Below are 16181 nucleotides of genomic sequence, written 5' to 3' on the forward strand. Positions count from 1 at the left end.
GCCCCCCTATAACGGCAGTCCGGAGCCCCCCTATAACGGCAGTCCGGAGCCCCCCTATAACGGCAGTCCGGAGCCCCCCTTTAGCAGCTGTCTGGGGTCTCCCTACAATGGCAGTCCGGAGCCCCCCTATAACGGCAGTCCGGGGCCACCTTGTAACAGCAGTCCGGAGCCCCCTTGTAACAGCAGTCCGGAGCCCCCCTATAACGGCAGTCCGGAGCCCCCCTTTAGCAGCTGACTGGGGTCTCCCTACAATGGCAGTCCGGAGCCCCCTTGTAACAGCAGTCCGGAGCCCCCCTATAGCAACAGTCTGGATGAGTGTGTGGCTGAGATGTGACCTCCCTTTATTCCATGTAATGCATTTGTAGCCCACCCTGTGACTTCTCTTGCCTTTCAGGGGGGCTTCCTGCTTCCTCTCAGCGGTGGGGTGGACACCTCGGCAGTGGCCTGCATTATGTTCTCCATGTGCCGTCTCGTCTGTCAGGCCGTGGCTGCCGGCAGTAAGTCACACGTGGGATATTTTATTACATCCAATGGTTTTTCTTTAATCTTTTACCCATTTCTGATATTTTTCGAAAGATGACGACGTTCTGTCCGATGTCCGTCAGGTGGTCGGTGACGCCGCGTACAATCCCCGGACACCCCAGGATTTGTGCAGTCGCCTCCTCACCACCTGCTACATGGCCACCGAGAACTCTTCACGTGAGACACGGGAGCGGGCCGGGATGTTGTCCCAACAAATAGGCAGGTACTTTTGGGCTTTCCGAAACCACATTAAAGGGGGATTGTATTCTAGGATATCCCTTTATGACCCCACTTGATGCTGAAAATAAATGGGACCTGTCCTTCAGTTTTCCCTGCGCACTGGGTGTTTCCGCTAAATGGGGCCACGCTGCAGGGGGCGCAGTGCTCTATCAGTGTCGTGGCCCCTCTATTCTCATTTTCTATGAGGTTAACACTAATCACAAGTCATGTAATGCTGCCAGGTATGTTGGCAGATTTGGGGCGCAGTTTTCGCCATCAGCCCTATAACTTGCCAGCCTTTCTGATTATGTTCGATGCTTTTGTATCTTCAGTTACCACCTGACCCCGAACATTGATGCTGCTGTTAAAGCCGTGATCGGGGTATTCACGATGGTGACCGGCAAAGCTCCTCAGTTCCGCGTCCACGGCGGGAGCAGCCCGGAGAATCTGGCACTGCAGAACGTTCAGGTAATGGGTAGACCAATTAATAATCGTCTTATTATCACGTTCCTTCTTTCGGTTACACCCCGTCCTGTCCCGTCTCTCTCCAGGCTCGGATACGGATGGTGGTCGCCTACTTATTCGCTCAGCTCAGTCTTTAGACGCGAGGTTTGCCTGGTGGTCTGCTGGTTCTGGGCTCGGCCAATGTCGATGAAAGGTATAACACACGACTTACGTCTAACGAATCACATAATTGTGGGGGCCCCAACAATCCTGAAAAATTGACCCCAATTTTGGCAATTTTTTTTTTTACGCCAATTTTTCGGGCTAGCGCATTTTAATAGCAGCAGCTTTTTTGCATTAGCCATGTGACATTAAAGCTCTGCTCGCTTCTGCATCTCGAGGTGAGGTGCCGGATTACCCCTGCAACTTCATCCAGCACGTCAGTCCTACTGCGTACAAAATAAGTACACTTTTTTTAAAATACCTATGGAGTTTTTGTGCGTTTTATCATAATTTTGTTTTTTAATTTAAATAGTATTTTGTTATTTTTATAACATTATATAACTTTTTTAGACTTTTATTGTAAACCCCTTGAAAAGAACTTTATGGATCCCTGGTATAAGACACAGTATTGCTTCTTTTATTACACCTATTATTGACTCACTGACCGGCATCCTAGTAGAATCCGGTCTAATCGCTTAGATGCCATTGTCGCTATTGACCGCAGAATTGGAGGGGGTTAAGTGGCTGGGACTGGAGATATGCCTGATTCTTGCCTATTGCTGTAGAGTTTCAGCTGTGACTTCTGCTGCTGCCGATATGATAGAAATAATGACTGTTTTCATCCAGAAACAGCGCCTCTCTTTTCCATAGGGCTGTGTCCTGTACTGCCGCTGCACACCCTTCACTCAACAGTTCCAGTTGAGGCCCATTGAAGTGTGTCATATGGCAAGTCATTAACCTTTTATTTCTCCTTCGCCTCATTGGGGGACACAGGACTTTGGGTGTATGCTACTGCCTCCTGGAGGCTGACACTAAGTGAATGAAAAAAAGGTTAGCTCTTCCTCCGCAGTATACACCCTCGCCTCGGTTGCAAGCAAAAACAGTTCTTGCTTAGTGTCCGTTGGAGGCACACATCTGGTCTTTTTTTTTTCCAGACTCTTCATTTTTTCCATGAAGATTAGACAGGGGCAACGGACCCTATTGAAAGGGTCCAATCTCCCCAAACCATCAACGGGCGAGCACGTGCGAGTTTCGCCTCCAGATATCCTCTCCCGCAACGTGGGACATGATGCCGGACTAAGCCCTGACCACCCTAAGGTATTGAAAAACTAGGCTGTACAGAGGCTTACGAATAGTCTGTGCAGCCCTCACTGCATCACCAATGCCAGACAGCAGTGATGGAAGGTGACGGACGGTCCCTCTCCTCATCCCCTATAGGGAAGATGGAGTTGGGGTGCTTGCACCGTCCTTAACTTTTTTGCATCCCCCTCCCCCCCCGCCTAACCTGAGGATCAACCAGAGCTCCAGGGGTGAGGCGCGGAAGGAGGTGGGCTGGGAGGGCTCCTGTAATCCCCCGGGGTCGGCATTGCTGGTGGCCTCGGTTTATTTCTGCCACATCCCCGGGCTCCAGCGTGGTACGGGGTGAGCCACACAGCTGTGGCAACGGCAGCGCAACTTCCTGCTCAGGTCCCTGTTTCTGGCGGTCCCGGGTCCGGGTGCACGCCGAAAATTTAGTCCCCGGCTTCTGTCGGAGCTAGGCCGCGGGCGGAAGTCCCGCTCTCGGTGACGCGTATACTTCCGGTGGACCTGCCCCCGGGGCCTTGGGCGGACGCTGTAAATTTAGTCCCGGCTTCAGCCGGCGCTAGACCGCGGATTGAAACTCCACCCCATGACATCACCGGCGGTTTCCTCTTCCGAGGACCCACCCACACGCCGAGGCACACTTTTTTGAAAAAGGAGCAGCTGTTCGGCAGGCTGGATGCCTAAGGGGATCCAGGATTGGGGACACAGGACTGGGGTAAGTGCTACCCCTGAAGGAGGAAGGCCACCCTCTGTGTTTACCAGAGGTTAAGTGGCTTTTGCCCCCCCCCCAGGCATATCACCTAGCAGGGCCACCATGTCCAGAAAAGCTAAGACGCACACGTTCCTGTATGTTGCGTGCACCTCCTGTCAGTCCGACTTCCCACATGTGCATAGTAACCAGATTTGTGAAGCTTGCGATTCCGAACGTGCCCAGGAGCCCTCCCCTGCGACCGAGCCCAGTGTATCTAGCCCCACCGGAATGGGCCCTGTCTCTGTCACAGTCCATGGCATCGCTTACGAGAGCAATCAAGTCCTTTCGATCCCCAGATAGGGGCAGGGATAGCGGCTTGACTGTCTTAGAGGGGTCCTCCACCTCACAGGAGCCTCCGGTTTGCAGGGGCCGCTCTCACTCTAGGCAGACACGGGAGAAACGAACCCACACAGCTCGCCTTCACCAGTAGTCAATATCGAGCAAAGCTCAGATTTACGACTCGGACGAGCCGCTTGATTTGGTTACTCCAGGGTACCAGGAAACAGTTGACAGCCTCATTGAGGCCGTCAACCAGACTCTTGGGATTGAAAAGGATTCCACCTTGTCCTCAGGTCACAAGGTGTCATTTAAGCGAGTAAAGCGGCCTCATAGAGTATTTAGCTCTCACCCTGAGTTTGAGAACATAGTGCAACAACACAGGGAACGGTCAGACAAGCGTTTCTCAGGCCAGAAGGCGCTCGAGGCGAGGTACCTGTTCGCCCCTGATCTCCATAAAAAATGGGCAGAGTCCCCAACGGTAGATCCACCCGTGTTGTGCTTGGCCTCTAAGACCCTATTATCCATACCTAGTGGTTCCTTTATCAAGGATCCCACTGACCGCCTCATAGAGAGCCTGGCTCGCTCAGTGTTTGAGGCATCAGGTTCAGCACTCTCCCCCCTCATTCGCGGCAACTTGGGTAGCAAAGGCCATGATTGCTTAGTCAGAATCATTGAACAGAGCCTTGCAAGGTAGGACCTACCAGCAGAGGTATCAGAGGTCGCAAATCAAATCACTTTTGCCGGATACTATTTGATCAACGCATCTTTGGATGTGGCCAACTCTCGCTGCTGCAAATGCGATCTCCATTAGGAAGGCTTTATGGTTGAGGACATGGCGGGCAGACTCGACCTCCAAAAAATCCCTGACTTCCTTGCCTTATCAGAGCGGGCGCCTATTCGGAGAGAAGTTAGATCAGCTCATCTCTGACTCCACGGGGGGAAAGAGCAGTTTTCTCCCTCAGCAAAGGGTCAAACAACTCTTTCGTCACCAACCTCAGACACGGTTTCAGTCCTTTCGCAACCCCGGGTGGGCTGCAGCGACTAATCCCACCGCTTCAGGTCGTCCCAGCCAGGACAGGGATCGGCAAGTTTTATATAGAGCCAACCCGTTGGGGAGAATGCGTACCCACCAACCCAGATCGAGGGAACCCAGGTCCCAGAGATCTTCAGCCAAATGACTCGAGGCAATTTCAGGGCGACACCAGCAAGGTCGGCGGTCGCCTGCTATGGTTTCGCCACACCTTGCTCTCTGTCACACACGACACATGGGTAAGAGAGCTGGTGTCCTCGGGGTACAAGGTAGAATTTGTCAAGTACCCTCCAAGACGGTTTTTTCTTTCCCGTCCTCCCAAGGTAGTTGCCTGGGCAAGGGCTTTACTCAAGGCCATCGAATTGCCCCAGCACAACAGAGTCATTGTTTCCGTACCACAGAACGAGAAATTTCAGGGATTCTACTCCAACCTGTTCACGGTTCCCAAAAAAGTGTGCTGTTGGCTGTTTTTCCTATTTGCCCCTGACACATAGTGCCGGGTGTCAGCTGTGATAACCAGCTGACACCGGGCAGCAATCAGCGGTGCCCCTCCGGGAGCGCTGCTGATTGCTTAGACGTACTATCCCGTCCCCGATCATACGGGCCTGGGAACCGTGGACGGGATAGTACATCTGAGTCAGAAAGGGGTTAATTCGCTGATATAGTGCTATTAATTTCTACATTGCTTTATGTTGCATGCTCATTTCACTTACAATGCATTCTATATCTCATCGAACATACGTATGTCTTTAGTATATTCTTTTTACAATATGCTGATATTTTTTATAAAATATATATTTTTTTATTGCAACAATGCATGTTTCACCCCTTCGCTTACATTAGGTAGTGTTCCCTTTACTTATATGGCTCTTCATCAGTCCATATTGGTGGGTCCTATATTGCTTGCTGTTATCAGGCACAGTTTTTTCTTCTTCACTTTATGCACAAAGGCCTGAATTCATCATTTGCATTTTTTAAATTTGCGTTTCTTTTTTTTTGTCTTGCAGTATTTGTTGACATTCACAATGGTGCATGTAGTTCATGAAAGTAAAAAATGGTCTTTATTTTTGTCTGGAACTTTTTTGCAACTTTTTATAAAAAAAGAACACTTTTCACTTTGGGGCGAGGGAGAGGGTTGAGTTTGTGTGATTCGAGTACATATGAAACAAATTTTAGATATGATTAATCAGGCGAAAACATCTAGAAACCCAAAGTTCTGACCACAGTGGCAAACTTAAAAAAAAGAAGGCAGCACATAAATATAAAATATACTTAAAGAGGTACTCCCATCAAAGTTTTTATTCTCTTAATATATTGCAATCATCATATAGCACTGTATACTTACAATTGCTCATTTTGCCTTTCTGCCCAGCTAATTCTTCTCTTTTCTCTGCTCTATGTGGAAACAGGAAGCATCTTTTCCCTGTAGAAATCATTCATCTCTTCAACTCCTGACCCTGGTGCTGCCTCCTCCTACCTGCCAGGGACTTTTACAAGTGACTCATGAGTTATGCAGGAAAATCTGACTTCTTATTTCCACAAAGAGCTTAGACGGATTCAGCTAGTCAGTTTTTAATCATGTGATGCCTTAGACCTAATGGAAAAAGAGGAGAGCTATGTCAGCGCTGCCCCTGGCCCCACTGCTGGTCCCGCCCCCGGTCCGATACTCACCGTCACTGGTCCGGGTTCTTCTGGGGGGGCTCTCCTCGCACCCCCGTTCGCCCTGGGTCCGTCCCGCTGTCTGCTCCGGCGTGCGCCTCCTGTCCGCCTGCTTTCCGGCAGGCAGCTTCCCGGTGTGCTCCTCCACCTCTGCCGTCGGCCGCGCGCACTGTGCCTCTGCGCATGCGTCGGAGGCCGCTCATCCCTGCAGCTCCTGTACCCTCTGACGTGCCCTGACCCGGAAGCCCCCTCTGACCTATCAGAGGCAGCCACCAGGTATTTCAGGCCGCCCTCCCTCAGTGGAGGCGCCTGACTATTGAGTTTAACGCTCTTTGTGTCCAGGCCCTGCTCGCTACCGCTAGCCTTGCTTGCTCCCGCTTGCTACCCCTGGTTCCCGTTTTCCCGTCTCTGGCTCCTGCTAACCCTCTTTGTCTTTGCCTTTCAGCTCCTGCTCAGCCCTGTCTCCTTCAGGCCTCCCGTCTCCCTCCACCATCCTGCACCCTACTAACTCCTCTCTCCGGCCTCTGGTTATCCCGGACTCCTCTCCAGGATCCCCGTTGCTCTACATCGACTGGCCATCTTCTTGAGCCGACCCCTGGTCCTGGCTGCCATGGCACTTGAACGCCCTGTGCCTGCTCCCTAACAGTCCCTGTATAGGGGTTGGTCCCACCTGGCGCGCTCGCACGGGGAGGGTTCGGCGTCACGGTCCAGTGGGTCCACTCTTGCCCTCGTCACCCTCGGCGTAACAGAATAGCCAGGCCATGGACCCCGCCGGGGCCGCCGCCCAGAAAGAGTTAGTGTTCCTACGGGAGAACCAGACCCGTATAATGTCTTTTATGAAGACTATGGACTCCCGTTTGTCGGCCTTGCAGGCCGCCGACTCGGGTTATGCCTCCCAGTTGGCCAGCCTCCAGCAAGAGCTGGTTCCACAACGTGACACCCAGGCCCATATTCTCTCTTATATGGCTTCGGTCGACGATCGCCTGCTTTCCCTACAGTCGGCCTTCTCACGAGACCCGCCCCGAAATCCTGATTCTGTCTCTGCTTCATCCCCTAGGCTTGGGAAACTGCCTCGGTATGGCGGAGACCCAAAGTTATGCAGGGGTTTTTTGAATCAGTGCGGCTGAATTTCGAACTCCTGCCCCATCAGTACCCTACTGATTGGGCTAAGGTAGCCTTTATCATGTCCCACTTGGAGGGAGAGGCTCTTTCCTGGGTGAACCCCCTGTGGGAGCGGGACGATCCCATAGTCTCCAGTGTCCAGGCGTTCACGGACACTTTCCGAAAAGTTTTTGATGAGCCCGGACAGCTGGCTTCCGCAACCGAGTCCCTTTTCTGCCTCACTCAGGGTACTCTTACGGTCAGACAATACACCATCTGTTTCCGTACCTTGGCCTCTGAGTTGGGGTGGAACAATGAGGCTTTTGTTGGGTCCTTCTGGCATGGCCTCTCTAGTAAAATTAAGGACGAACTAGCTGGGCGAGATACCCAACCACCTTAGAGGATCTTATTTCATTGGCCACCCGTATCGACCTCCGGTTTCAAGAATGCGCCCGTGAAGCTGCGAGGGAGAGGAAACCGCTTAGATCATCATCTTCTCTTCACAGGCCATCCAGTCCACGTCCTCTCGGTTCCTCTTCGGGTTCGGCGCCAGAAGCTATGCAGGTGGATTGGGTCAGGTTGGCGGAACAACGCCAAAAGGAGAGGTTGACGGAGGGCCTATGCCTGTATTGTGGCAGTGTGGCCCCACAAGGGGTATGATCGCCACAGTGGCATTGCCTTCCTCCAGGGAGGGTGATGTCAGGCTTGGAAGCAAGGAAGGGTCTCTCCAGCAGGTTATCTATACATGCAACACAGTTCCCACTCCAGGCCAGCAGAGGGAGCTCTAAACCAGGATTGGGGGAGGAGCGTGCTCTGAGGGCCAGGAAGGAGCATAGTTAGTGTGAGGAAGGTGAAGTGTGCAGACGTGGAGAAGGAGCTGGGAGATCGAGCGGAGAGGAAAGGCTCATCTCCAGCGACAGCGCATGATCTGGAGCCTGGTCTCCATGGTTGTATGGACACTAATGGTCCTGCAACAGACACCAGAGGAGTAGGAAGTTGTAAATACTCGACTCCCATCTAAGACTCGGAGGCACAATTGCACGGTGTGAGCCAAGAGAGAAATAGCGGCTACAGCTGTCTGCCATACGAGGAGTTCTGAGAGACGATAATAAGGAGGAACTTCAGTGTAACTCAGTACTGGATGTACCTCAAGTGAGCGCTAGGAAGGAGACTACACAACCCATCTGCTGAGAGGGAGATCCCTGAATTGCTTCCAGGCTAGCCTGCCCTTGTACCATCTGTAATCAGGACCCTGGACTGCATTTGCCAAAGTAAAGGTAAAGAAACTGCACCCTGTTGTGTCCTTACCTCCTTCCTGCTACCATTCCGGCACCGCTACATCCCTGTGCCTACCACTGCACCCTTCCCGCAATGTTTATCTACACTGCCCTGGGACTACAGCTTTACCTGTGGGGAGCTATAACATCCTTGCTGCATCATACCATCAGTCCCAGAAGATCTGCATTCAGCGTCGGCTTAACATCTCCCTTGCCGAACACCACAGGTGGCGTCACGAACCATTCAACTATATTCCATCATTCAATCTCCCTTTTACCCATGGACTGGGTCACCGCTGCTGTGACACCTTCCCCCTGAGTTACCGGCCCGGTACCAAGTACCCCACTGCCCTGGGAGGGCGACCCAACTTGGCGTCTTGAACAGGATTACGGAGCCCAGCATCCCCGAGTCCTCTGTGCCAGAGACTGTGTTGTGCTATAGACTGTTTGTGAAATTGCCGCCATTACCCCGCTGCTTGGCGCGCGCGGGAAACAAAAGAGGCGGGCCTTCATGGGTGGACCCTGCCGGAGAGCGCGAAGCAGTGAAGTCCCGCACGGGAAGAGGAAAAGCGCGCGAGAAGTGGGAGGAGCTGAGGCCTGCGGCCCGATCATCCAGCCTGCGAAGCGGCCGCCGGTAAGCCTGCTCAAACCCCGGCCCTGGCTAACGTTAACTAGGGGGGAAGAGGATGTCTGAGCCACGCATCAATGCAGCGGCGGATGCCGCCGATAACCGCTCAGCGCCGCAAGCTGCTGGGGCCAACCTAGCTGTTGTCCCAATAGCGCCCACAGCAGCGATCCCATAATACCGCTGTCTATGCCCTACATTCCGGGAGCAGCTTGGCTACCGCAGTATTCAGGGGAGTCACATACCCTGAGTGAATTCAAAGAGAGACTGAGCAGTTTGTTTGAAGTATACCCTCTATCTGAAAGCAAGAAGGTTAACATCCTTATTGGGCAGCTAACAGGTGCAGCACAGAGAGAAGTGAAAGCCTGGCAGGACACTGATAAAGAGACTGTTACAAAGATTCTGGCCAAGCTGAGAAGTACCTTTGACACCAGAACCGCAGCAGAAATCAAGATGAGATTCTTTGGGTGTAAGCAGAGAATGCAGGACAGTATACGGGACTATGCACTTAACCTGCAGGAGGCGCTGCGAGCTGTCAAGCAAATTGATCCAGACAGTGTGAAAGAGGAAGACAAACTATTAAAGGAGCAGTTCATTGAAGGACTCCTATTCAGTACCCACAGAGCACAGCTGCGCATCATAACTCTACAAAACCCTGACCTGGACTTTGCTGATTTCAAGGACAGGGCTATTCAGGTACTGCAGGATCCAACTATCAGCCGTCCAGCGCCCCCTTGGCGCCCAGCGATCACCTACCACCAGCAAGCAACATCTTTCCCTTCCATCCCTGTGGAGGCTGATGCCCAGACTCTGGATAAAGACCCATCTGCAGATCTACATCTTCATGTCCAGGAGTTGACCAAAGGAATGGCTGCACTTACTAAAACTGTGCAGTCCCTGCAGGTGTCCTCCAAGGAGATGATCCAGCTCGCCTCCAGTCCAGAGGATGTCCCGTGGCTCCGGAAGAAGAGGATTACGCCACTCTGAGGAAGTAACAACGATCGCTATGACCAGGACGGACGTCCCATCTGTCGTAACTGCCACCGACAGGCCACATCGCCAGGTTCTGTCATTTAAACGAGCAACCCCTGGGGCAGAGGGCCAACCCCCAGGAATAGGATCCCTGTTGTGAGTTCATTTTCCCCTTCACCGTTGATGTCTGATGAACTCCCTCTGCTGGTGAAGAGAGGTAGTGAAATTGATTGGGATGGGAAGAACCTGTCATCTGAACAGGCGGAGTGTGATTGGACACCCGGAATCTCTGAGTGGATATAAGGCAGCCGACGCCCTGCAGGGTTGCTGGTGATCCTTTCTGCTCTGAGCTCTTGCATCCAGTTTAGTTCCTGTCTACTAAAAGCTAAGTTTTTGCTCTGCTATTTTTCCATGAGATTTTGTCTATTTACTTAGTGTTTGTGGTCAGCCTGCCCTGGTTGGGATGGGCTGAACTCCATTTTTGTCTCTGATCAGTTGATCTCTTTGCTCTGTCTTCAGAATATACCTGGGTGCTGATATAGTGATTTTGAAGTCTAGTGACTTCAGGGCCTTTTCTATCAGACGTGTTGGACATTAGTTTTGGCAGGGTTTTTGTGGATTGCAGCCAGCATCTTTTCTGTCCTTTCCTATTTAGTTAGTTGGGCCCCATCGTTTGCTCAGCCTGTCTTTCTGTCTGTGTTTGTGTTTTCATCTGTTTTTTACCGACAATACATGTTGGGGGCTGTCTATTGCTTTGGGGGGTCTGCTCTGGGGCAGTTTAGATTTCCCCTTTCTTTCTTTAGGCTTATTTAGTTATCCGGCTGTGAACGAGGGGTCTAGGGCACCGTAGGAACCCCCCACGGCTACTGTTAGTTGTGGTGAATAGGATCAGGGGTCTGCAATCCGATAGCTACCAAGCTCTCCGGTTTTCTGGACTTAGCTTGTATTTTTTTTTTTTCCTCCTCCGGTGACTCATTCATAACGGAATCACCAGCCATACCGCAGATTCTAGGGTACTCAATAGCAGGAAAGAATTGTTAAAAAAAAAAAAAAAGTGTCAGAATTTTTTTTGTGTATATTTTTTCCTCTATTTCTCTGAGGCCGTAGGGGGAATTTTTTCTCAATGGAGATGGAGCAATTGTCGATCGTGTGGAGCAGCTCACTGCTGAAGTGCGGGGAATTTCCGCCTATCTTGCTCATTCACATGCTGCTGAACCAAAGATCCCTACTCCTGATGTGTTTTTTGGGGATCGGTCTAAATTTTTGAATTTTAAGAATAATTGTAAATTATTTTTTGCCTTGAAGCCTAACTCATCAGGGAGCTCCGCGCAGCAGGTTAAAATTGTCATCTCTTTGCTGCGCAGCGATCCCCAGGATTGGGCATTTTCTTTGAAACCTGATGATCCTATTCTAACTAATGTGAACGCATTTTTTCAAGCCTTGGGGTTGTTGTATGATGAACCTAATGCTATTGATCAGGCTGAAAAGGCCCTGTTGGCATTGAGCCAGGGTCAGGATTCTGCAGAGTTGTGCTGTCAAAAATTCCGAAAGTGGGCGGTCCTTACTACCTGGAATGATGGTGCCTTGGCAGCTCTCTTTCGGAAGGGTTTGTCAGAAACCGTAAAAGATACTATGGTGGAATTTCCTGTTCCCTCTGGTCTTGACGATTCTATGTCATTAGCCATTCAGGTTGTTCGGCGTTTGCGTGAACGCAAAACTGCACAAGAGGTATTGCCACCTGTTGAACAAATGTCTGAACCTACGCAATGTGATAGAGTTTTGTCTAGGGTGCAACGTCAGGAGTTCAGAAGGCGTAATAAGCTGTGTTTTTTCTGTGGAGATGCCTCGCATATTATTTCTGTCTGCCCTAAACGAGAGAAACATTTTGCACACACATTTGTTGTGGGTGGTGTTCAACCTAAGTTTCTTCTGGCAATTACTCTGATCTGCTCCCTGTCCACATTTTCCGCCAAGGCTTTTGTGGATTCGGGAGCAGCCCTGAACCTAATGGACTTGGATTTTGCTAAATGTTGTGGATTTCCTATGACACCTCTGTGGACGCCTATCCCTTGAGGGGTATTGATGCTACTCCTTTGGCGAAGAATAAACCTCAGTTTTGGACCCAGGTGGTAATGTGGGTCGCCCCAGACCATCAAGAAAATTGCAGATTTTTGGTGTTGCATAATTTGCATGATACCATTGTTCTGGGGTTTCCCTGGTTGCAAATCCATAATCCAGTTTTGGATTGGAAATCTGTGTCTGGTGAGTTGGGGTTGTCGGTGTGCCCTTAGTGACGCTCCTGTTTTCTCCACCTCTCCCCAGTCGCATGATGTTCCTGACTATTTGGCTGATTTTTATTATGTATTTAGTGAGAATGAGTCTGCATCTTGGCCTCCTCATAGGAGTTATGACTGTGCAATTGAGCTGAGCCCTGGGTGTAAATTTCCCAAGGGTCGACTTTTCAATTTATCTGTACCCGAGCACGAGGCTGTGCGATCCTATATTAAGGAGTCGTTGGAGAAGGGTCATATGAGACCATTCTCTTCACCCTTAGGTGCTGGGTTTTTTTCGTGGCCAAGAAAGATGGTTCATTAAGGCCTTGTATAGACTATCGCTCCCTCAACAAAATTACTGTTAAATATCAGTATCCGTTACCCCTGATTTCTGATCTATTCTCCAGAGTTAAAGGTGCTTGCTGGTTTACCAAGCTTGACCTCAGGGGGGCGTATAATCATGGGGATGAATGGAAGACGGCGTTTAATACTCCGGAGGGACATTTTGAGTACCTGGTGATGCCTTTTGGGCTCACTAATGCCCCTTCTGTCTTCCAGTGCTTCATGAATGATATTTTCCGAGACTTTGTGGATACATTTTTGATCATCTATCTGGATGATATTTTGATCTTTTCCAAGGATTGGGACTCTCATGTGGAACATGTTCGGACTGTGTTCCGTTTTTTGAGGGTAAATTCCTTGTACGTCAAGGGATCGAAATGCCTTTTTGGTGTACAGAGGATTTCATTTTTGGGATTTATTTTGTCTCCGTCAGCTATTGAAATGGACCCGGCCAAGGTACAGACCATTTATGATTGGGTTCAGCCCACTTCTTTGAAGGCCCTCCAGAAGTTTTTGGGTTTTGCTAATTTTTATAGTAAATTTTTAGCTAATTTTTCTGGTATTGCCAAACCATTGACTGATTTGACTAAGAAGGGTGCTGATGTGCTGAATTGGTCTCCGGAGGCTGTTTCTTCCTTTCAGGAGCTGAAGCGAAGGTTCACTTCTACTCCGGTTTTGCGGCAACCTGATGTCTCACTCCCATTTCAGGTAGAGGTGGACGCTTCTGAGATTGGTGCAGGAGCTGTTTTGTCCCAAAAAGATCCTGTAACATCTAAAATGAATCCCTGTGCTTTCTTTTCCCGAAAGTTCTCCCCTTCCGAACGTAACTATGATGTGGGGAATCGGGAACTGTTAGCTGTGAAATGGGCATTTGAGGAGTGGAGAAATTGGTTGGAGGGAGCTAAACATCAAGTCATGGTCCTTACTGACCACAAGAATTTGATTTACCTGGAGTCGGCCAAACGCTTGAATCCTAGACAGGCTAGGTGGGCCTTGTTTTTCACACGTTTTGATTTTGTGGTCTCTTTTCTTCCGGGTACTAAGAATGTCAAGGCAGACGCCCTCTCTAGGAGTTTCTTTGCTGATTCTCCTGGTGTGACCAAGCCTGCTACCATCTTAGGTGAGGGGGTAGTTCTTTCTGCCATCTCGCCCGATTTGAGACTTGCTCTGGAAGAGTTTCAGGACAAACCTGAGCGTTGTCCCATTGGAAAATTGTATGTTCCTGACCAGTGGAGGAAGAGAGTGATGTCTGAAGTTCATTGCTCTGCAGTGGCTGGTCATCCAGGTATTTTTGGTACTAGAGATTTGGTGAGTCTGTCTTTTTGGTGGCCCGCCTTGTCTCGTTATGTGAGCAATTTTGTGCAGTCCTGTGGGATTTGCTCCCGGACTAAACCTTGTTCTCGCTCTAGTGGGTTGTTAATGCCTTTGCCGGTGCCCAGGAGGCCATGGACCCATATTTCAATGGATTTTATCTCTGATATGCCTGTCTCTCAGAGAATGACTGTTATTTGGGTGATTTGTGATAGATTCTCTAAGATGGTCCATCTTGTACCACTCCCTAAGTTGCCATCTTCCTCAGAGTTGGTGCCCTTGTTTTTGCAACAGGTGGTTCGCTTGCACGGGATTCCTGAGAACATTGTATCTGACAGAGGAGTTCAGTTTGTTTCTAGATTTTGGAGGACTTTCTGTTCCAAGCTGGAAATTCAGTTGTCCTTCTCCTCTGCGTTTCACCCTCAGACCAATGGGCAGACGGAGAGAACAAACCAGACTTTGGAGTCGTATTTGAGATGTTTTATTTCTGCTGATCAGGATGATGGATGATTGGGTTTCATTTTTGCCCTTGGCCGAATTTGCTTTAAATAATAGAGCTAGTTCTGCCACTTTGATGTCACCTTTTTTTTGTAACTTTGGGTTTCATCCTCGATTCTCTTCAGGGCAGGTGGAGTCTTCTGCCTGCCCAGGTGTTGACACTGTGGTGGAGAGGATGCACCAGATCTGGGACCAAGTGGTGGATAAGTTGACTCTCTCCCAGGAAAAGGCCCAGCGGTTTTCCAACCGGCATAGGACCATTGGTCCCCGGTTTAAGGTGGGTGATATGGTTTGGTTGTCATCAAAGAATATCTCTATGAAGGTGGCTTCTCCAAAGTTTAAACCTAGATTTATTGGACCTTACAAGATTTTGGAGATTCTTAATCCGGTCTCTTTTCGATTGGCTCTTCCTGTTACATTCAAGATCCATAACGTGTTTCATAAGTCTCTGTTAAAGAGGTTTGTTGAGCCAGTAGTTCCTGTGGTGGCACCTCCTGACCCTGTACTGGTTGAAGGTAATGTGGAACATGAGGTTGAGAAGATACTGGATTCTCGCCTGGCTAGATGGAGACTCCAGTATTTGGTTAAATGGAAGGGTTATGGCCAGGAGGATAATTCTTGGGTCTCTGCATCCTAAATTCATGCCGAAAGATTGGTTCGTGCTTTTCATCGGGCCCATCCTGATCGCCCTGGTGGCGTGGATGAGGGTTCGGTGACCCCTCCTCAAGGGGGAGGTACTGTTGTGAGTTCATTTTCCCCTTCACCGTTGATGTCTGATGAACTCCCTCTGCTGGTGAAGAGAGGTAGTGAAATTGATTGGGATGGGAAGAACATGTCATCGGAACAGGCGGAGTGTGATTGGACACCCGGAATCTCTTAGTGGATATAAGGCAGCCGACGCCCTGCAGGGTTGCTCGTGATCCTTTCTGCTCTGAGCTCTTGCATCCAGTTTAGTTCCTGTCTGCTAAAAGCTAACTTTTTGCTCTGCTATTTTTCCATGAGATTTTGTCTGTTTACTTAGTGTTTGTGATCAGCCTGCCCTGGTTGGGACGGGCTGAACTCCATTTTTGTCTCTAATCAGTTGATCTCTTTGCTCTGTCTTCAGAATATACCTGAGTGCTGATTTAGTGATTTTGAAGTCTAGTGACTTCAGGGCCTTTTCTATCAGACGTGTTGGACAAAAATTTTGGCAGGGTTTTTGTGGATTGCAGCCAGCATCTTTTCTGTCCTTTCCTATTTAGTTAGTTGGGCCCCATCGTTTGCTCAGCCTGTCTTTCTGTCTGTGTTTGTGTTTTCATCTGTTTTTACCGACAATACATGTTGGGGGCTGTCTATTGCTTTGGGGGGTCTGCTCTGGGGCAGTTTAGATTTCCCCTTTCTTTCTTTAGGCTTATTTAGTTATCCGGCTGTGAACGAGGGGTCTAGGGCACCGTAGGAACCCCCCACAGCTACTGTTAGTTGTGGTGAATAGAATCAAGGGTCTGCAATCCGATAGCTACCAACCTCTCTGGTTTTCTGGACTTAGCTTGTATTTTTGTTTTTTTCTCCTCCGGTGACTCATTCATAACAGATC

At 49.9% G+C, this 16181-nt stretch overlaps 1 protein-coding gene across 1 annotated transcript; it reads left to right on the plus strand.

Moving 5' to 3' along the window:
- Positions 1-459: 459 nt before the first annotated feature.
- LOC141080295 (glutamine-dependent NAD(+) synthetase-like) lies at positions 460-1462 on the plus strand. Its single transcript, XM_073565460.1, has 4 exons — positions 460-497; positions 577-745; positions 1074-1209; positions 1293-1462. The coding sequence occupies exons 1-4, from the start codon at positions 461-463 to the stop codon at positions 1341-1343; spliced, it is 393 nt and encodes a 130-aa protein (XP_073421561.1). The 5' UTR covers position 460; the 3' UTR covers positions 1344-1462.
- Positions 1463-16181: the final 14719 nt, after the last annotated feature.

Source organism: Dendrobates tinctorius, unplaced genomic scaffold (assembly GCF_039654945.1).
Source record: "Dendrobates tinctorius isolate UK_male_01 unplaced genomic scaffold, ASM3965494v1 ptg000841l, whole genome shotgun sequence".
In the NCBI taxonomy this organism is placed as follows: domain Eukaryota; kingdom Metazoa; phylum Chordata; class Amphibia; order Anura; family Dendrobatidae; genus Dendrobates; species Dendrobates tinctorius.

Excerpts from the sequence above, each read along its gene's own strand:
- LOC141080295 (XM_073565460.1), top strand. The coding sequence starts at position 461 with ATGTGCCGTCTCGTCTGTCAGGCCGTGGCTGCCGGCA. Across the intron at positions 498-576 it reads TCAGGCCGTGGCTGCCGGCA|ATGACGACGTTCTGTCCGAT; the intron begins GTAAGTCACACG and ends ATTTTTCGAAAG. Across the intron at positions 1,210-1,292 it reads TGGCACTGCAGAACGTTCAG|GCTCGGATACGGATGGTGGT; the intron begins GTAATGGGTAGA and ends GTCTCTCTCCAG.